This window comes from Nerophis ophidion, linkage group LG21 (assembly GCF_033978795.1).
Source record: "Nerophis ophidion isolate RoL-2023_Sa linkage group LG21, RoL_Noph_v1.0, whole genome shotgun sequence".
In the NCBI taxonomy this organism is placed as follows: Eukaryota; Metazoa; Chordata; class Actinopteri; order Syngnathiformes; family Syngnathidae; genus Nerophis; species Nerophis ophidion.
The window spans coordinates 38,063,741-38,087,330 of NC_084631.1; the positions used below are offsets into that span (position 1 = coordinate 38,063,741).

The 23,590-nt window shown below is 38.1% G+C and overlaps 1 protein-coding gene across 3 annotated transcripts in view; it reads left to right on the plus strand.

Annotated features, from left to right (window-relative positions):
• Nucleotides 1–23,590, plus strand: part of snrka (SNF related kinase a) — a 56,301-nt gene that overhangs the window by 30,027 nt on the left and 2,684 nt on the right. The window contains exons 5-9 of one of the 3 annotated variants that reach the window (XR_009803540.1): nt 1,566–1,707; nt 5,291–5,503; nt 5,569–5,703; nt 15,263–20,216; nt 20,292–23,590. The exon at nt 20,292–23,590 is cut by the window's right edge and continues 2,684 nt beyond it. Coding sequence is in view for 1 of the 3 variants with exons in the window: in XM_061882562.1 (XP_061738546.1) it covers nt 1,566–1,707; nt 5,291–5,503; nt 5,569–5,703; nt 15,263–16,412 (1,640 nt within the window). In the remaining 2 variants the exon portion in view is untranslated. Of the gene's footprint in view, nt 1–1,565; nt 1,708–5,290; nt 5,504–5,568; nt 5,704–15,262 lie in introns of all 3 variants that reach the window. The other 2 variants (XR_009803541.1, XM_061882562.1) reach the window with 2 other exon arrangements.

Here is a 23,590-nt window from a genome sequence, read left to right on the forward strand (position 1 = left end):
TTTTTTATCTATTTGTGTGTGTGTATGTGTATTTATATATATATATATAAGTGTGTATATATATATATATATATATATATATTAGGTGTGTAACGGTACGTGTATTTGTATTGAACGGTTTCGGTACGGGGGTTTCGGTTCGGCACGCGGGCGTACCGAACGAGTTTGTAAGTCTTCACAAGCTGCTCTGCTTTCTGCCTCTGTCTCAGCAGCAAGCATTGTCCCGCCCACACAACCATCTGATTGGTTACATACAAAGCCAATCAGCAGTGCGTATTCAGAACGCATGTTGTCAATGCTTTAGCGTCGAGCAGATATGAGTTTAGCTGGGGAGCAGCGGACTCTCCCCAAATAATAATAAACACTTCCAAGTCAACTACTTTCTAAACATCACTATGAGCCCGTTGGCCTTCTAGAAACTTAAACTGCAGCTCAGCTCACTCGCAGTCCTGGCTTTATATGAAGGCTAGTTAGCTTTTTGCGGTGTGTGTGCATCTGTGTGTGTGTGTGTGCGTGCGTGTGTGCGTTAGGGGCAGCAAAGCCCTGTCTGTCTGTCTGTCTGTTATTTCATTGAACTCCATGGTGTTCAGGGATGAATAGTCTCTCCTATTGCTGTTGTACTGTTTTTTCTGCTATAGTTACATTAATCATTACTAATGTAGCAGTCTAGTTTTGAATGGCAGGGTCCCTGCTATCACATGTTGACAAAAATACAACATTTACATAATAAAAGTCACCTACAGGCTTCCCAAATGCTGTAATGAATTAAGCATGATGAGTTGACTTGAAGCTGTTTAATGTTACACTTTTTATATGGAGAAGAAAGGTTTTGTCATTTTATTTAATCAAAGCAACAACTTCAGGCAGTTCAATGTGGATTAACGTGGGCAGAACTATTATAGTGTTCCCAATGTTAAAAGGATAAAGACTTTGTTTACAAATTTGGTAAATAAATAACCCAAAAATGTATATTTTGTTGTTTTCTTACTGTACCGAAAATGAACCGAACTGTGACCTATAAACCGAGATACGTACCGAACCTAAATTGTGTGTGTGTGTGTACCGTTACACCCCTAATATAGATAGATAGTACTTTATTGATTCCTTCAGGAGAGTTCCTTCAGGAAAATTAATGATATATATATATATATATATATATATATATATATATATATATATATATATATATATATATATATATATATATATTATGGGTGTAACGGTACGTGTATTTGTATTGAACGGTTTCGGTACGGGGGTTTCGGTTCGGCACGCGGGCGTACCGAACGAGTTTGTAAGTCTTCACAAGCTGCTCTGCTTTCTGCCTCTGTCTCAGCAGCAAGCATTGTCCCGCCCACACAACCATCTGATTGGTTACATACAAAGCCAATCAGCAATGCGTATTCAGACGCATGTTGTCAATGCTTTAGCGTCGAGCAGATACGAGTCTAGTCCACCGCCAGAAAATGTTGCCATATTTCTTCTCAACTGAAGACAGAGGTTGCATGTTGGTAGAGGAAAGCCGGTGTTGTGTTAAATAAAGTGTGTGACTTCTCCCTGCTCAGATATCTGGAGCCTGGGCGTCATCCTCTTCATGCTGGTGTGCGGTCAGCCACCCTTCCAAGAGGCCAACGACAGCGAGACGCTGACCATGATCATGGACTGCAAGTACACCGTGCCAGCACACATCTCAGCCGCCTGCAAAGAGTAAGTGTCATGGCGTCTTCACTTGGAACATCTCACTTCTTCTTCATTCCACTTTGCAAACTTACTGTTGGAAACCACACAATAGTTCAGCCAATTGCTAATTATATTGGATGAAAGTGAGAGACATAAGGGAGTACCGTATTTATTTGAATTGCCGCAGTGGCGCTAATTAATTTAAAACCTCTTCTCACTCTGGCGCTTACCAAAGGCATGCGGTAAATTTAGGCCTGCGCTTATAAATTACAGTGTGATGTAAGGCTACCATCATGAAAAACACATTTAATTAAAAAAAAACTTTATTATGGTCTTACCTTGACTTATAAATGAAGTCCATGCGCAGCTCCTTCTGATCAAAAGCATCAATAACTTGTTCATATAAGTCTTCCTTATTTTTCTTCAGTTTTAAAAGTCTCTCTGTCTAAAAGTAGATCTTTCTTTATTACCTCCAGCTTCGTTTGAAAGTCCAGTTTAGAAAATCCTCCATGTTAAAAGTGCAAGCGAGAGGAAAAAATAAACACTCTTGCTGCTTGTTGTCACTTCTTCTGCAGCCGAGTAGTCGCAAGAAGGATCACTAGCGCCCTCTACCACCAGGAGGCGGGAGTCATTTAATGACTCATATTTGACACACGCAGCTACGGTATATTAATAAAACATAGCTGCTTACTGTTCTTTTTAGCATATTCAATAGCTTGGGCTTTAAATCCTACTGAATAGCTCTTAATCTTCTTCCCTTTATGCGATTTCAAATTATTGAAATCAGCCTCCTCCATTTTGAAAATGATGACAGGTGACGTGACGAGTTTGACCCGGCGGAAATTCGAGACATGCGGTAATAAAAATAATATTTTGCGAAACGAGTTTCACTCGGCAATAATTCTAGGCGGCAATTCAAGGAAATACAGTACATATGCACTTGAAACACCCATCCATCCATTTTTCTGCCTTTTGTCCCTTTCGGGGTTGCTGGAGCCTAATGCAGCTGCATATTATTATAAAATTACAAAAATATATTTGAATTTAAATTACTATCCATCCATCCATTTTCTACTGCTTGTCCCTTTCGGGGTGGCAACGGGTTGCTGGAGCCTATCCCAGCTCAATTCAGGCGGAAGGCGCGATACACCCTGGACAAGTAGCCACCTCATCGCAGGGCCACTATGAAAATGTAAATTACTATGAAAATGATTTAAAACATTTGTGTGTGTACAGTGGGGCAAAAAAGTATTTAGTCAGCCAGCGATTGTGCAAGTTCTCCCACTTAAAATGATGACAGAGGTCTGTAATTTTCATCATAGGTACACTTCAACTGTGAGAGACAGAATGTGAAAATAAAAATCCAGGAATTCGCATTGTAGGAATTTTAAAGAATTTATTTGTAAATTATGGTGGAAAATAAGTATTTGGTCAACCATTCAAAGCTCTCACTGATGGAAGGAGGTTTTGGCTCAAAATCTCACGATACATGGCCCCATTCATTCTTTCCTTAACACGGATCAATCGTCCTGTCCCCTTAGCAGAAAAACAGCCCCAAAGCATGATGTTTCCACCCCCATGCTTCACAGTAGGTATGGTGTTCTTGGGATGCAACTCAGTATTCTTCTTCCTCCAAACACCAGCAGTTGAGTTTATAGCAAAAAGTTCTATTTTGGTTTCATCTGACCACTTGACATTCTCCCAATCCTCTGCTGTATCATCCACGTATCCATTTTGGTATAAATGACCTATGCAAGCGTCAATATATACCTTGATGGTGCAGGAAAAAGACCATCTATTTTTTTAACCGATTTCCGAACTCTAAATGGGTGAATTTTGGCGAATTAAACGCCTTTCTGTTTATCGCGCTGGAAGCGATGACGTCAGAATGTGACGTCACCGAGGTAACACACCCGCCATTTTCATTTTCAACACATTACAAACACCGGGTCTCAGCTCTGTTATTTTCCGTTTTTTGGACTATTTTTGGGAACCTTGGAGACATCATGCCTCGACGGTGTGTTGTCGGAGGGTGTAACAACACTAACAGGGAGGGATTCAAGTTGCACCACTGGCCCGAAGATGCCAAAGTGTCTGCCGCCAGACCCCCATTGAATGTGCCAGAGTGTCTCCACATTTGACCGGCGATGCTAAGACAGACATGGCACAGAGATGTATGGATAACCTGCAGATGCATTTGCAACGATAGTCAACGAAATCACAAAGGTGAGTTTTGTTGATGTTGACTGCCAGCTAATCGATGCTAACATGCTACGCTAATCGATGCTAACATGCTATTTACCGGCGGTGCTAAAGCAGACATGGAACAGAGATGTATGGATAACCTGTAGATGCATTTGCAACTATATTACTGTAACGGCCTTCCTGCCGTCCTCGTGTGGGTTGCGGGGACACCTGACACAGGACGCATCATAGCAGCATTGATTTATTGTTTCCACAAATATGTTGTCACTTGGCCCTTCGGCAGAGGCACTTTTCAGTGCGCTGCTTCGGCTCGTCTGCTGCCGCTGCACGCCTTTCGGCGTCCGGGGCTTGCGTCCGCTGCGGGGGTGCGTCATCGCTCTTGTCGGGTCGGGTCGGTTGTCGCGCTTTTGGTCTGCTGCCTGGTGTTTCCTCCTCCGTGCTCTCCCTGGTCGTTCCTCCCTCGCCCTTTTTATATTCTGACAGCAGATAGACAGATCGTGAGCCGGTGTGTCGTATACGCACCTGTATTAGATTGCCGCTGCAGCGTCGCTCTGCGTGCGTCACGCCTCGTCGTGCCGCCGCGTGCCCGGCCTCCAGGTGGACCCGCGCTGCTGCTTTCCGCCCGTTGTCGGCTCGTCGGCGGTGTCTCTCCACAATTACGTTTCCTTACACCCACATTTAATGCGAAACAAACACTTACCAATCGACGGATTTAAGTTGCTCCAGTGTCAAAAGATGCGAAAGTCCTGATCGTTTGGTCCGCACATTTTACCGGCGATGCTAACGCAGCTATTCGGCCATGCTATGGCTATGAATAGCGTCAATAGCTATTCGCTCAATATCTTCAGTTTCTTCTTCAATAGTTTCATACTGCAACCATCTGTTTCAATACATGCGTTGAATGCTGTTGAATCGCTTAGGTCGCTTAAATCCGAGTTTGAATCCGAGCTAATGTCACTATATCTTGCTGTGGTATTCCCATTGTTTGTTTACATTGGCAGCACTGTGTGACGTCACAGGGAAATGGCCAGTGTCTTCGCAGAGAGCCGAAAATAAGGCACTTTAAAGCTTTATTTAGGGATATTCCGAGACCGGTAAAATTTTTTAAAAAATTTCAAAAAATACAACAAGCCACTGGGAACTGATTTTTATTGTTTTTAACCCTTTTGAAATTGTGATAATGTTCCCCTTTAAACAATGAATATATTAGGGTTCTGTTTATAAATGGTGTGTTCTTGTTTGCTCTTTTGCTACTGTATATAAGTCAATGTAAAGCCCAGATAGGATTTTGTGTTTTTGTAGTGTTGCTAACGAAGCGATTCCATGTTTGTGCGGAAGATTCTCAGCGTTGTTTTGTCCAAAGTAAGAATAAATGAATAATGACAGTCATTCCCTGTCCTTATAGTCTCATCGGTCACATGCTGCAGCGAGACCCCAAGAAGCGAGCGACTCTGGAGCAGATCGAGAGCCACGAGTGGCTTCAAGGCGTGGACCCGTCCCCGGCCACCAAGATGTCCACGCCGCTTGTGTCTCACCGCAGCCTGTTGGAAGAAGAGCACGGCTCCATCATCCAGCGAATGGTGCTGGGGGGCATCGCCGACAGAGATGCCATCACTGAGTAGGTGGCAGCCGAAGTCACTGGCAGGTGACCGGTTATTCACCCTCCCTGCTTCGTGTTGGCAGGGCGCTGGAGTCGGACCAGTACGACCAGATCACCGCCACCTACTTCCTGCTGGCCGAGAGGATGCTGAGGGATCGACAGGAGAAGGAGCAACACAGCCAGACTCGCTCGCCCAGCCCCAGCAAGGCCCACTTCAGGTACTGCCAGGGAATAAACTACCCTCTCTCAAACACACACTGCCTTTTTTATGGCCAGCACGTAGCAACGCACTCCAGGAGCTTGTGCTGGAAGGAATCACTTCAAATGTAAGAAAACTACCTGAATGTCATGAGAACATCTGATGAATGATATACTTAGTCACATGTAACACACACTTTTATCTCGAAATGCAAAAAATATGCTTTTTTTTAAAAATAGCATTTTAGTAAAGTAAAGCATACTTTCACTTGTCATTATGCATAAAAAGACACTCCTACCGTATTTCCTTGAATTGCCGCCGGGGCGCTAATTATTTTAAAACCGGCGCTTACCATAGGCATGCGGTAAATTTAGGCCTGCGCTTATAAATTTGAGTGTGATGTAAGGATACCACAATGAAAAGCACATTTAATAAAAAAAAACGTTATTATGGTCTTACCTTTACTTATAAATGAAGTCCATGCGCAGCTCCTTCTGATCAAAAGCATCGATAACTTATTTATCAAAGTCTTCCTTATCTTTCTTCAGTTTTAAAAGTCTCTCTGTCTCGATGGAGATCTTCCTTTATTACCTCCTGCTTCGATTGAAAGTCCAGTTTAGAAAACTGTTTTATTTTAGATATGTAATCCTCCATGTTAAAAGTGCAAGCGAGAGGAAAATATAAACAAACGCTGCTCACTCTTGCTGCTTGTTGTCACTTCTTCTGCAGCCGAGTAGTCTCAAGAAGGATCACTAGCGCCCTCTACCACCAGGAGGCGGGAGTTATTTAATGACTCATATTTGACACACGCAGCTACGGTATATTAATAAAACATAGCTGCTTACTGTTCTTTTTAGCATATTCAATAGTTTGGACCTTAAATCCTACTGAATAGCTCTTAATCTTCTTCCCTTTATGCGATTTCAAATGATTGAAATCAGCCTCCTCCATTTTGAAAATGATGACAGGTGAAGTGTCACTTGTGACGTGACGAGTTTGACCCGGTGGAAATTCCAGACAAGCGCTAATAAAAATAATATTTTGCGAAACGAGTTTGACCCAGCAGTAATTCTAGGCAGGCGCATACTATATACCCGGCGGCAATTCAAGGAAATATGGTAATCTGAAATATGAAAAACTCTGGAAATAAAATAAAAATATGAACAACGTTTAGCTCGTTAGGTATTAAAAAAAATATTACTAACTTGTGACTGAATGAATTACAACAACCGTCAAAAACACTGTGGAATTTGTAATATTTATGTACAGGCAGAATGTTTGACACATTTGGTTATGCAGTAACGCAATTGTGTTATTGTTATTAATATTATGATCATAATCTTACGGGGATGGGGGGAACAACAGTAAAAATGTAAGAAAAAAGAGAGAAAACATTGGAAAGTAATGAGAAAAATTGTTCCCACTAATAATGATAATACACTTAGTCAGCTACAATGCAATGTTTTGTATTTAAATGAATATAGTGTCTGTGTTCAGCGTTTTGTTGACAAATAAGAAGAAGAAATGGGAATGGCCCTTGTGTACGTGGACTTTTCTGTGGAAGAAGTTTGTGTGAGAGAGTAATATAATTGTAGTTATGAGGTGTCATGTTAGGAGGCTAATAATCATTGTTTTAAAACTAACCATAAAACAGGGGTGTCCAAACTTTTTCCACAGAGGGCTGCACACGGAAAAATTTAAGCATGCGGGGGCCAAGGTGTGCATACTTTATATGAAGTATGCACATATAAAGTATCCTTCACTTCATATAAAGTATGCACACCTTCTCCTTTTACTCCTTCACTTCATATAAAGTATGCACACCTTCTCCTTTTACTCCTTCACTTCATATAAAGTATGCACACCTGCTCCTTTTACTCCTCCTTCACTTAATATAAAGTATGCACACCTTCCCTTTTACTCCTCCTTCACTTCATATAAAGTATGCACACCTTCTCCTTTTACTCCTTCACTTCATATAAAGTATGCACACCTGCTCCTTTTACTCCTCCTTCACTTCATATAAAGTATGCACACCTTCCCCTTTTACTCCTCCTTCACTTCATATAAAGTATGCACACCTTCCCCTTTTACTCCTCCTTCACTTCATATAAAGTATGCACACCTTCTCCTTTTACTCCTCCTTCACTTCATATAAAGTATGCACACCTTCTCCTTTTACTCCTCCTTCACTTCATATAAAGTATGCACACCTTCCCCTTTTACTCCTCCTTCACTTCATATAAAGTATGCACACCTTCTCCTTTTACTCCTCCTTCACTTCATATAAATTATGCACACCTTCCCCTTTTACTCCTCCTTCACTTCATATAAAGTATGCACACCTTCCCCTTTTACTCCTCCTTCACTTCATATAAAGTATGCACACCTTCCCTTTTTACTCTTCCTTCACTTCATATAAAGTATGCACACCTTCCCCCTTTTACTCCTCCTTCACTTCATATAAAGTATGCACACCTTCCCCTTTTACTCCTCCTTCCATTCATATAAAGTATGCACACCTTCCCTTGTTACTCCTCCTTCACTTCATATAAAGTATGCACACCTTCCCCTTTTACTCCTCCTTCACTTCATATAAAGTATGCACACCTTCCCCCTTTTACTCCTCCTTCACTTCATATAAAGTATGCACACCTTCCCCTTTTACTCCTCCTTCACTTCATATAAAGTATGCACACCTTCTCCTTTTACTCCTCCTTCACTTCATATAAAGTATGCACACCTTCCCCTTTTACTCCTCCTTCACTTCATATAAAGTATGCACACCTTCCCCTTTTACTCCTCCTTCACTTCATATAAAGTATGCACACCTTCCCCTTTTACTCCTCCTTCACTTCATATAAAGTATGCACACCTTCCCTTTTTACTCTTCCTTCACTTCATATAAAGTATGCACACCTTCCCCCTTTTACTCCTCCTTCACTTCATATAAAGTATGCACACCTTCCCCTTTTACTCCTCCTTCCATTCATATAAAGTATGCACACCTTCCCCTTTTACTCCTCCTTCCATTCATATAAAGTATGCACACCTTCCCTTGTTACTCCTCCTTCACTTCATATAAAGTATGCACACCTTCCCCCTTTTACTCCTCCTTCACTTCATATAAAGTATGCACACCTTCCCCTTTTACTCCTCCTTCACTTCATATAAAGTATGCACACCTTCCCCTTTTACTCCTCCTTCCATTCATATAAAGTATGCACACCTTCCCTTGTTACTCCTCCTTCACTTCATATAAAGTATGCACACCTTCCCCTTTTACTCCTCCTTCACTTCATATAAAGTATGCACACCTTCCCCCTTTTACTCCTCCTTCACTTCATATAAAGTATGCACACCTTCCCCTTTTACTCCTCCTTCACTTCATATAAAGTATGCACACCTTCTCCTTTTACTCCTCCTTCACTTCATATAAAGTATGCACACCTTCCCCTTTTACTCCTCCTTCACTTCATATAAAGTATGCACACCTTCCCCTTTTACTCCTCCTTCCATTCATATAAAGTATGCACACCTTCCCCTTTTACTCCTCCTTCACTTCATATAAAGTATGCACACCTTCTCCTTTTACTCCTCCTTCACTTCATATAAAGTATGCACACCTTCCCCTTTTACTCCTCCTTCCATTCATATAAAGTATGCACACCTTCCCTTGTTACTCCTCCTTCACTTCATATAAAGTATGCACACCTTCCCCTTTTACTCCTCCTTCACTTCATATAAAGTATGCACACCTTCTCCTTTTACTCCTCCTTCACTTCATATAAAGTATGCACACCTTCTCCTTTTACTCCTCCTTCACTTCATATAAAGTATGCACACCTTCCCCTTTTACTCCTCCTTCACTTCATATAAAGTATGCACACCTTCTCCTTTTACTCCTCCTTCACTTCATATAAATTATGCACACCTTCCCCTTTTACTCCTCCTTCACTTCATATAAAGTATGCACACCTTCCCCTTTTACTCCTCCTTCACTTCATATAAAGTATGCACACCTTCCCTTTTTACTCTTCCTTCACTTCATATAAAGTATGCACACCTTCCCCCTTTTACTCCTCCTTCACTTCATATAAAGTATGCACACCTTCCCCTTTTACTCCTCCTTCCATTCATATAAAGTATGCACACCTTCCCTTGTTACTCCTCCTTCACTTCATATAAAGTATGCACACCTTCCCCTTTTACTCCTCCTTCACTTCATATAAAGTATGCACACCTTCTCCTTTTACTCCTCCTTCACTTCATATAAAGTATGCACACCTTCTCCTTTTACTCCTCCTTCACTTCATATAAAGTATGCACACCTTCCCCTTTTACTCCTCCTTCACTTCATATAAAGTATGCACACCTTCTCCTTTTACTCCTCCTTCACTTCATATAAAGTATGCACACCTTCCCCTTTTACTCCTCCTTCACTTCATATAAAGTATGCACACCTTCCCTTTTTACTCTTCCTTCACTTCATATAAAGTATGCACACCTTCCCCCTTTTACTCCTCCTTCACTTCATATAAAGTATGCACACCTTCCCCTTTTACTCCTCCTTCCATTCATATAAAGTATGCACACCTTCCCTTGTTACTCCTCCTTCACTTCATATAAAGTATGCACACCTTCCCCTTTTACTCCTCCTTCACTTCATATAAAGTATGCACACCTTCCCCCTTTTACTCCTCCTTCACTTCATATAAAGTATGCACACCTTCCCCTTTTACTCCTCCTTCACTTCATATAAAGTATGCACACCTTCTCCTTTTACTCCTCCTTCACTTCATATAAAGTATGCACACCTTCTCCTTTTACTCCTCCTTCACTTCATATAAAGTATGCACACCTTCCCCTTTTACTCCTCCTTCACTTCATATAAAGTATGCACACCTTCCCCTTTTACTCCTCCTTCACTTCATATAAAGTATGCACACCTTCCCTTTTTACTCTTCCTTCACTTCATATAAAGTATGCACACCTTCCCCCTTTTACTCCTCCTTCACTTCATATAAAGTATGCACACCTTCCCCTTTTACTCCTTCACTTCATATAAAGTATGCACACCTTCCCCTTTTACTCCTCTTTCACTTCATATAAAGTATGCACACCTTCTACTCTAGAAAGGGAATAAAATGTTGACATTCTCACCTTCTCAAATGTTGACATATTCTCACCTTCAGTCATGTGTGAGGATGTTTACATGTTTAATGTTTAGATGTTTACATTTTTAGATATTTTCATTTTTAGATGTTTAAATGTTTACATGTTTAAATTTTTACATGTTTAAATTTTTAAATTTCGAATGTTTACATGTTTAGATGTTTACATTATTGCATCTTTAAATGTTTACATGTTTGGATGTTTACATGTTTAGATGTTTAAGTGTTTACATGTTTACATCTTTAAATGTTTACATGTTTGGATGTTTACATGTTTAGATGTTTAAGTATTTACATGTTTACATCTTTAAATGTTTACACGTTTAAATGTTTAGATGTTTAAATGTGTACATGTTTAAATGTTTACATTTTTAGATGTTTAAATGTTTACATTTTTAGATGTTTAAATGTTTACATGTTTAGATGTTTACATGTTTAGATGTTTACATGTTTACATCTTTAAATTATTAGATGTTTACATGTTTAGATGTTTACATGTTTACATCTTTAAATTATTAGATGTTTACATGTTTAGATGTTTACATGTTTACATCTTTAAATTATTAAATGTTTACATGTTTAGATGTTTAAATGTTTACATCTTTAAATTATTAGATGTTTACATGTTTAGATGTTTAAATGTTCGCATCTTTAAATGTTTACATGTTTAGATGTTTACATGTTTAAATGTTTACATGTTTAGATGTTTAAATGTTCGCATCTTTAAATGTTTACATGTTTACATGTTTACATGTTTAAATGTTTACATGTTTACATCTTTAAATGTTTACATGTTTGGATGTTTAGATGTTTAAATGTTTACATGTTTACATCTTTAAATGTTTACATGTTTGGATGTTTACATGTTTAAATGTTTACATGTTTACATCTTTAAATGTTTACATGTTTGGATGTCTACATGTTTAAATGTTTAGATGTTTAAAAGTGTACATGTTTAAATGTTTACATTTTTAGATGTTTAAAAGTTTACATGTTTAGATGTTTACATGTTTACATCTTTAAATTATTAGATGTTTACATGTTTAGATGTTTAAATGTTCGCATCTTTAAATGTTTACATGTTTAGATGTTTACATGTTTAAATGTTTACATGTTTAAATGTTTACATGTTTACATCTTTAAATGTTTACATGTTTGGATGTTTAGATGTTTAAATGTTTACATGTTTACATCTTTAAATGTTTACATGTTTGGATGTTTACATGTTTAAATGTTTACATGTTTACATCTTTAAATGTTTACATGTTTGGATGTCTACATGTTTAAATGTTTAGATGTTTAAAAGTGTACATGTTTAAATGTTTACATTTTTAGATGTTTAAAAGTTTACATTTTTAGATGTTTAAAAGTTTACATGTTTAGATGTTTACATGTTTACATCTTTAAATTATTAGATGTTTACATGTTTAGATGTTTAAATGTTCGCATCTTTAAATGTTTACATGTTTAGATGTTTACATGTTTAAATGTTTACATGTTTACATCTTTAAATGTTTACATGTTTGGATGTTTGGATGTTTAGATGTTTAAATGTTTACATGTTTACATCTTTAAATGTTTACATATTTGGATGTTTACATGTTTAGATGTTTAAATGTTTACATGTTTACATCTTTAAATGTTTACATGTTTGGATGTTTACATGTTTGGGTGTGTAAATGTTTAAATGTTTACATTTTTAGATGTTTAAATCTTTACATGTTTAGATGTTTACATGTTTAAATGTTTACATCTTTAAATGATTAGATGTTTACATGTTTAGATGTTTAAATGTTTGCATCTTTAAATGTTTACATGTTTGGATGTTTACATGTTTAGATGTTTACATGTTTAGATGTATACATGTTTGGATGTTTAAATGTTTAGATGTTTACATGTTTAGATGTATACATGTTTGGATGTTTAAATGTTTACATGTTTAGATGTTTACATGTTTGGATGTTTAAATGTTTACATGTTTAAATGTTTACATCTTTAAATGATTAGATGTTTACATGTTTAGATGTTTACATGTTTAAATGTTTACATCTTTAAATGTTTACATCTTTAAATGTTTACATGTTTAGATGTTTACATGTTTAGATGTATACATGTTTTGATGTTTAAATGTTTACATGTTTAGATGTTTACATGTTTGGATGTTTAAATGTTTACATGTTTACATGTTTAAATGTTTACATCTTTAAATGATTAGATGTTTACATGTTTAAATGTTTACATCTTTAAATGTTTACATGTTTGGATGTTTACATGTTTAGATGTTTAAATGTTTACATCTTTAAATGATTAGATGTTTACATGTTTAGATGTTTAAATGTTTACATCTTTAAATGATTAGATGTTTACATGTTTACATGTTTAAATGTTTACATCTTTAAATGTTTACATGTTTGGATGTTTACATGTTTAGATGTTTACATGTTTAGATGTATACATGTTTTGATGTTTAAATGTTTACATGTTTAGATGTTTAAATGTTTGCATCTTTAAATGTTTACATGTTTAAATGTTTACATCTTTAAATGTTTGGATGTTTAGATGTTTGGATGTCTAGATGTTTAAATGTTTACATGTTTAAATGTTTACATCTTTAAATGTTTGGATGTTTAGATGTTTGGATGTCTAGATGTTTAAATGTTTACATGTTTAAATGTTTACATCTTTAAATGTTTACATGTTTGGATGTTTACATGTGTACATGTTTAAATGTTTACATTTTTAGATGTTTACATGTTTAGATGTTTCCATGTTTACATGTTTAAATGTTTACATCTTTAAATGATTAGATGTTTAGATGTTTAAATGTTTGCATCTTTAAATGTTTACATCTTTAAATGTTTACATGTTTGGATGTTTACATCTTTAAATGTTTACATGTTTGGATGTTTACATGTTTAGATGTTTACATGTTTAGATGTATACATGTTTTGATGTTTAAATGTTTACATGTTTAGATGTTTAAATGTTTGCATCTTTAAATGTTTACATGTTTAAATGTTTACATCTTTAAATGTTTAGATGTTTGGATGTCTAGATGTTTAAATGTTTACATGTTTAAATGTTTACATCTTTAAATGTTTACATGTTTGGATGTTTACATGTGTACATGTTTAAATGTTTACATTTTTAGATGTTTACATGTTTAGATGTTTCCATGTTTACATGTTTAAATGTTTACATCTTTAAATGATTAGATGTTTAGATGTTTAAATGTTCGCATCTTTAAATGTTTACATCTTTAAATGTTTACATGTTTGGATGTTTACATCTTTAAATGTTTACATGTTTGGATGTTTACATGTTTAGATGTTTACATGTTTAGATGTATACATGTTTTGATGTTTAAATGTTTACATGTTTAGATGTTTAAATGTTTGCATCTTTAAATGTTTACATGTTTAAATGTTTACATCTTTAAATGTTTAGATGTTTGGATGTCTAGATGTTTAAATGGTTACATGTTTAAATGTTTACATCTTTAAATGTTTACATGTTTGGATGTTTACATGTGTACATGTTTAAATGTTTACATGTTTAAATGTTTACATCTTTAAATGTTTACATGTTTGGATGTTTACATGTGTACATGTTTAAATGTTTACATTTTTAGATGTTTACATGTTTAGATGTTTCCATGTTTACATGTTTAAATGTTTACATCTTTAAATGATTAGATGTTTAGATGTTTAAATGTTCGCATCTTTAAATGTTTACATCTTTAAATGTTTACATGTTTGGATGTTTACATCTTTAAATGTTTACATGTTTGGATGTTTACATGTTTAGATGTTTACATGTTTAGATGTATACATGTTTTGATGTTTAAATGTTTACATGTTTAGATGTTTAAATGTTTGCATCTTTAAATGTTTACATGTTTAAATGTTTACATCTTTAAATGTTTGGATGTTTAGATGTTTGGATGTCTAGATGTTTAAATCTTTACATGTTTAAATGTTTACATCTTTAAATGTTTACATGTTTGGATGTTTACATGTGTACATGTTTAAATGTTTACATTTTTAGATGTTTACATGTTTAGATGTTTCCATGTTTACATGTTTAAATGTTTACATCTTTAAATGATTAGATGTTTAGATGTTTAAATGTTCGCATCTTTAAATGTTTACATCTTTAAATGTTTACATCTTTAAATGTTTACATGTTTGGATGTTTACATGTTTACATCTCTAAATGTTTACATGTTTACATCTTTAAATGTTTACATGTTTAAGTGTTTAGATGTTTACATTTTTAGATGTTTACATGTTTAGATGTTTACATTTTTAGATGTTTACATGTTTAGATGGTTGACCAAGCCCATGTAGGAGATTAGCATTTCAAAGTCCTGACCAAGTCTTTGTGGCTTGTCCGCTCCTGCAGGCAGTCTTGGCCCACCAGAGTGGACGTCCACCAGGACGTCAGCGACGGTTTGGGCGGTCCGGCCATCTCACACCCCGGGGGGCCTCAGTCCCCCGCCCGCAGTGCCGAGAGCCTCCACAAGGGCCCCCGGCCCAAAACGGCCCTGCCCGACCTGAGTCAGAGGCAGGACCAGGACAAGGGTCTGCGGCCTGTGTCCAAGCACTCTCTGAGACTGAGCTCGGGGGGGCCCGGCAAGACCCGCAGCCCCAGCCTTTTTAGCGTGGAGGAGGGGGAGGAGGAGGAGGGGGAGGAGCGCCGCCTGTCCCCCTCCTGTGGCTCCGCCCAAGTGGTGCTGCGCTGCAAAGCCTCCTCCACCCGCACCCGCCTGACGTCCCGCATGAGCGCCCCCGTCCTCAATCAGATCCACGAGGAGGAGAGAGGGGAGGAGGATGAAGAGGACTTGACCAGAACCAGCCTCAGCCTCAAACTCAACTCCAGACTTCCCTCCCCCGACGCCGACGCCCTGACCCCGGACCGCTCGGAGACCGGCGGCGGCGACGACGACGACGACGACACGGAGAGCGTTCGCTTGTCGGACGCCGCCGGGGACGGGGTGGCTAACGAGGATGGCGAGAAATGTGGGGCGGGCCCGGGAAGCCCCTCCCACTGCACCAGTCCCGGGTCAGCTTCTGGCCAAGGGAAAGGCTCAACCAAAAGTTCCAGTGGCCTGGTCGAAAGCCTCAAACTGATGAGCTTGTGCCTCAGCTCTCAGTTCCACAACCTGACCGGCAGCGCCGGAGTCGGGACGCCCGGGAACGGCGCGGGCGGCATCGGCGGGGACCCTCAGGAGCGCCCCGTGTGGAGGATGTGCGTGGGCGGATCCACGGGCAGCCTGGATAAAGTTTCTCTTCTGGGGGGGCCGTCTCCCCGGGGGAACCTCTACCAGCAGCCGCCCCCTTTAGGGGAGGCCCTGGTGGACCCGCTGCTGGAGGGCTCCTGCTCGGGGACGCTGATGCTGGGGGAACTGGACCTGGCCCGGGAGAACCACAGGAACATGAAGAACCGAGCCCTGCAGATGAGTGACAAGACTCTGGCCGTCAACATGCACCGTGGCCCCAAGGAGGGGCTCCTCTGCACCCCCACCCCCCACAGCTGCTGCCAGGTCATCTAGGGGCCACCCACACAACATGCACTATCACATTCTCACATTCACAACATGGACTACCACATACATACACAACATGGACTATCACTTACACAACATGGACTATCACTTACACAACATGGACTATCACATACACAACATGCACTATCACATTCTCACTTTCACAACATGGACTATCATATACATACACAACATGGACTATTGCATACACAACATGGACTATCACATACACAACATGCACTATCACTTACACAACATGGACTAAGACTACCACATAAATACACATGGACTATCACTTACACAACATGGACTATCACTTACACAACATGGACTATCACATACACAACATTGACTAGCACATACACAACAAGGACTATCAAATACATACACAACAAGGACTATCAAATACATACACAACATGGACTATCACATACTCACATTCACAACATGGACTATCACATACAAACACAACAAGGACTATCACATACACAACATGGACTATCACATACATACATACACAACATGGACTATCACATAAACGACATGGACTATCACATTCACAACATGGACTATCACATACACAACATTGACTATCACAAACATACACAACATGGACTATCACTTACACAATATGGAGTATCGCATACATACACAACATGGACGATCACATACATACACAACATGGACGATCACATATATACACAACATGGACTATCACATACACAACATGGACTATCACTTAAACAACATGGACTATCACATACACAACATGGACTATCAGATACACAACATGGATTATCATATACACAACATGGACTATTAGATACACAACATGGATTATCATATATACAACATGGACTATTAGATACACAACATGGACTATCACATACACAACATGGATTATCAGATACACAACATGGACTATCACATACACAACATGGACTATCACATACACAACATGGATTATCACATACACAACATGGACTATCACATACACAACATGGACTATCACATACACAACATGGACTATCACATACACAACACGGACTATTAGATACACAACATGGATTATTATACACACATTGGACTATTAGATACACAACATGGATTATTATACACACAACATTGACTATTACATCCCAGCACTTGTTTTAGTCCTTTGACATTATTTGCCAAGCTATGACTGAAGTTCATGGAACCCTTAAGAGATCCTTCACAAATGTCTAAATAATATACATATCTTCATAAATTATATTTTGAAAAAATATTTTAATATTTAGGCCAGTACGTTTACATAACTACTGTTTTTTTTAATTTGGGGAAAGAAAAGATGTCCATTTTAAAAAGTGTGTAAATTATTAGACTCATTATTTAGCAGAAAACTGCTCCTAAATATATTCTAAACCTGAATAGCAACCATGTATCATTTTAGAAAACTAAAATGTCTAACATTTTCTGCATGCTTTGGATGGGGAAAAAGCTTTTTGAAAATGAATTAATCCAAATTGTAACATCAAGAATTGTTTTTTTTTTCTTTTTAAATAATGTGGTGTCTCAAATGGCAGGTGAGGAACAAACTTGGTGTCACATTGGCATTTTAAGATCATTTAATTGTCTAAAATGTTTATATATATATATATATATATATATATATATATATACATATATATACCATACCGTATTTCCTTGAGTTGTCGCCGGGGCACTAATTAATTTAAAACCTCTTCTCACTCCGGCACTTACCAAAGGCATGCGGTAAATTTAGGCCTGCGCTTATAAATTTGAATGTGATGTAAAGATGCCATCATGAAAAGTACATTTAAAAAAAAAATATTACGGTCTTACCTTGACTTATAAATGAAGTCCATGCGCAGCTCCTTCTGATCAAAAGCATCGATAACTTGTTTATAGAAGTCTTCCTTATCTTTCTTCAGTTTTAAAAGTCTCTCTGTCTCGATGGAGATCTTCCTTTATTACCTCCTGCTTCGATTGAAAGTCCAGATTAGAAAACTGTTTTATTTTAGATATGTAATCCTCCATGTTAAAAGTGCAAGCGGGAGGAAAAAAATAAACGATCGCTGCTCACTCTTGCTGCTTGTTGTCACTTCTTCTGCAGCCGAGTAGTCGCAAGAAGGATCACTAGCGCCCTCTACCACCAGGAGGCGAGAGTCATTTAATGACTCATATTTGACACACGCAGCTACGGTATATTAATAAAACAGCTGCTTATTGTTCTTTTTAGCATATTCAATAGCTTGGACCTTAAATCCTACTGAATAGCTCTTAATCTTTTTCCCTTTATGTGATTTCAAATGATTGAAATCAGCCTCCTCCATTTTGAAAATGATGACAGGTGAAGTGTCACTCGTGACGTGACGAGTTTGACCCGGTGGAAATTCTAGACATGCGCTAATTAAAATAATATTTTGCAAAACGAGTTTGACCCGGCGTTAATCCTGAGCCGGCGGTAATCCTAAACATGCGCTATTTATTTTGCGAAACGAGTTTGACCCGGCACTAATTCTAGGCAGGCGCATACTATATACCTGGCGGCAATTCAAGGAAATACGGTAAATGATTTGTCTGTCTTAAGAAAACAAGGTGTGCCTGTTTAAATTCTTATTTCTTTGTAAAGTCTCATTTTAAGAAGCAAGGCCAGAAACAATTACAGTGTTCATTTGTATTAACCAGGCCAGAGTTTGGTCAGCGCCCCCTACAGGACCCCCTGTCAGCTGCAATACACTTTTCCACCACTTGTGGCAGTAACCACACAATCAAACAGAAGAAGTCCGGTGCTAAAGTCAGAGAGAAGTTCCCTAAGCGCAAAAATGAGGACTAAAGTGGTGAATCTGCATTTTCATTTGCACTCAAATTGTATGGACAGTTTATTTAAGAAACAAGAGTAAAATATGACTTAATTCTGTGGTACTATTGGACTCGGCCCCGGTCCCCTCTGTAGTGGAAATTTGGGCCCCGGGGTCAAAAAGATCAAGAACCCCTGAAATACAAAATCATGGATGCTGATTGGGTGGAAAGTTCCATACTTGATATCACCAACTTACCCAGGATCTCTTTATGGTTCATGAACCTATTTTCTAGTCTCATGCCTTTAGTTAGTGATGTACAACATGACTTAGGTTAGTGATGTACAACATGACTTAGGTTAGTGATGTACAACATGACTTAGGTTAGTGATGTACAACATGACTTAGGTTAGTGGTGTACAATATGACTTAGGTTAGTGATGTACAACATGACTTGAGATAGTGATGTACAACATGACTTAGGTTAGTGATGTGCAACGTGACTTAAGTTAGTGATGTACAACATGACTTAGGTTAGTTATTTACAACATGACTTGAGATAGTGATGTACAGCATGACTTAGGTTAGTTATTTACAACATGACTTGATAGTGATGTACAACATGACTTACGTTAGTGATGTACAACATGACTTAGGTTAGTGATGTTCAACATGACTTAGGTTTGTGATGTACAACATGACTTGAGATAGTGATGTACAACATGACTTGGGTTAGTGATGTACAACATGACTTGGGTTAGTGATGTACAACATGACTTGGGTTAGTGATGTACAACATGACTTAGGTTAGTGATGTACACCATGACTTGAGATAGTGATGTACACCATGACTTGGGTTAGTGATGTACAACATGACTTGGGTTAGTGATGTTCAACATGACTTAGGTTTGTGATGTACAACATGACTTGAGATAGTGATGTACAACATGACTTGGGTTAGTGATGTACAACATGACTTGGGTTAGTGATGTACAACATGACTTAGGTTAGTGATGTACACCATGACTTGAGATAGTGATGTACACCATGATTTGGGTTAGTGATGTACAACATGACTTAGGTTAGTTATGTACAACATGACTTAGGTTAGTGATGTGCAACATGACTTGAGATAGTGATGTACAACATGACTTAGGTTAGTGATGTTCAACATGCCTTGGGATAATGAGGTACAACATGACTTGGGTTAGTGATGTACAACATGACTTGAGATAGTGATGTACACCATGCCTTAGGTTATTGATGTACAACATGACTTAGGTTAGTGATGTACAACATGACTTAGGTTAGTGATGTTCAACATGCCTTGGGATAATGAGGTACAACATGACTTGGGTTAGTGATGTACAACATGACTTGAGATAGTGATGTACACCATGCCTTAGGTTATTGATGTACAACATGACTTAGGTTAGTGATGTACAACATGACTTAGGTTAGTGATGTACAACATGACTTAGGTTAGTGATGTACACCATGCCTTAGGTTAATGATGTACAACATGACTTAGGTTAGTGATGTTCAACATGTCTTAGGTTAGTTATTTACAACATGACTTGAGATAGTGATGTACAACATGACTTTGGTTAGTGATGTACAACATGACTTAGGTTAGTGATGTACAACATGCCTTAGGTTAGTGATGTACAACATGCCTTAGGTTAGTGGTGTACAACATGACTTAGGTTAGTGATGTAAAAATGTAAATATAAGTAGAAGACTACACCCTTCTTCCCTTCCTCATGGACTTCTGCACCCCCACTTGAAGGCACTCCCCTGGGGAGACATGACTCGTGTACACACATGTGGACACACGTGTACATACATGTTAACTCATGTACACACACGTGTACACACGTTTACATACATGTTAATTCATGTACACACGTGTACAAAACAAAAAATGGCAGCTCCTGTGTTAAACATTTGAAAAGGGAAAGTCCAGAGTGACAATGGGAATGAAGCAAGCCGCCGTTGTCGCATCATTCCCAACTACAGTGACGCCTTCCTGACGTCACGCGTCGCTGTGTGGAAATTGGACCTGTGACTTGCCCTCATGGAATATATATGTATGTATATGTTTGTATATACTGTATACATATATATGTTATACATGTATGTATGTATGTATGTTTGTATACAGTGCCCTCCAAAAGTATTGGAACAGTGAGGCCAGTTTCTTTGTATCTGTTGTAGACCAGGGGGGTCCAAAGTGCGGCCTGCAGGTAATTTAAGGGCCCCACGGTATATTTTAAAAATACGATCGCAACATTTTTAAAACGTAAAAAAGTGATATAAAGGAGCTAACGGGTGAAATGTAACAAGAAAATGTTGCAATGTTTACTAACACTAAGCTGGCATGCAGGCTGTTTCTTTCTTTAAAAAATAATAATGAATCAAAATCAATGTCATGAATTATTGACCTGCAGTATAGCTCGGTTGGTAGAGTGGCCGTGCCAGCAACTTGAGGGTTCCAGGTTCGATTCCCGCTTCCGCCATCCAAATGTACCCCTGCTTGCGATCCACCCGCCACTGCGCGGTAACACACAACAACAGCAGTCACGTTTTCGTCTACCGTAAACAGCAATGTTGCAACACTCTAAAATGGGGTGGCATAGCTCGGTTGGTAGAGTGGCCGTGCCAGCAACTTGAGGGTTCCAGGTTCGATTCCCGCTTCCGCCATCCTAGTCACTGCCGTTGTGTCCTTGGGCAAGACACTTTACCCACCTGCTCCCAGTGCCCCCCACGCTGGTTTAAATGTAACTTAGATATTGGGTTTCACTATGTAAAGCGCTTTGAGTCACTAGAGAAAAGCGCTATATAAATATAATTCACTTCACCTATTCAAGGCTCCAATTACGTCACATTAAATATTGTACTTTGAGATATTTTTTTGGGGGAAAATTTTGCATATTTTGTGTTTGCCATATAAAAAACTGAGCTGTTATTTTAAAGAAGGGCCTAAAATGAACAAACAAAAAACATAAACAACAATAAAACTTATAACTGACTGATGGATATGAAGTTGATCTCTAGATTATTGTGTTAAAAGAAAATATTTTTTTTTCTTAACACTTTAATGAGTAGGACACTTTTGGACCCGTAATCATTTTAGTGTGATTTGTTTTTAAGTGTCATTGCTCCAAAAATAATAATGAATTAAAATCAATGGTGTTATTACTTATTGACTTTTCTAAGGCTCCAATTATTATATAATCTCAAATATTGCACTTGTAAAAAATATTGGGTGATAATATTGCATATTTTGTGTTTTTTTTCCATCAAAAAACAGGGTTTTCGTTGACAAAAAGAGCATACAACTTAAATCTTTAAAATAATTTTATTGACAGATAGACCTAATGTTGATCTGGAGATTTAAAACTTGAATAATAATAATAAAACTAAATAATACTGAATAATTACACATTTTTAATATTTTTTTGACCAAAACCCTTTGCTAGAGTGGAGGCCTAAATGTATATTGTATTGGTTTTTAAAATAAAAATTATGAAAATGGCCCCGCTTGCTTTGATTTTTCAGTCAGCGGCCCTCAGTGGAAAAAGTTTGGACACCCCTGTTGTAAACTGAACATATTTGGGTTTGACATGAAAAGATGAATATGAGACAAGAGATCATCAACATTTCATCTTGTATTCCCAGGTATTTACATCTGGATCTGCTACACAACTTAAGAGAACTTAATTGTAATGGAACGCAACATTTTTAGGTGAGCAAAAGCATCGGAACATAAAAAGTTCAAATAAAAGAAAGTGAGTAAGACTTCATATTTAGTTGCCAATCCTTTGCTTGCATTAAGTGCATCAAGACCGGCAGCCATACTTGCCAACCCTCCCAGATTTTCCGGGAGACTCCCCAAATTCAGCGCCTCTCCCGAAAACCTCCCAGGAAAAACGTTCTCCCGAAAATCTCCTGTAATTCACGCCCCCTCCAGCTCCATGCGGACCTTAGTGAGGACAGCCTGTTTTCACGTCCGCTTTCCCACAATGTTATTGGTTTCTTATGTTGGTTTATTGTTAGGCCGTTTCATTAACGTCCTCCCAGCGCGGTAACAACACACAACGACAGCAGTCACGTTTTCGTCTACTGTAAAGCAGTTCGTCGGCCGTAAACAGCAATGTTGTGACACTCTTAAACAGGACAATACTGCCATCTACTGTACATGCATATGGTTAGAAAAATAGTGACAGAGAATAGAACAAGGATGGACAATTCAACCCTTAACTCAACAATAAGTAGATGACTTATGTGTGTGTATATGTGTAAATAAATGAACACTGAAATTCAAGTATTATATATATATATATGAAATACTTGACTTGGTGAATTGTAGCTGTAAAT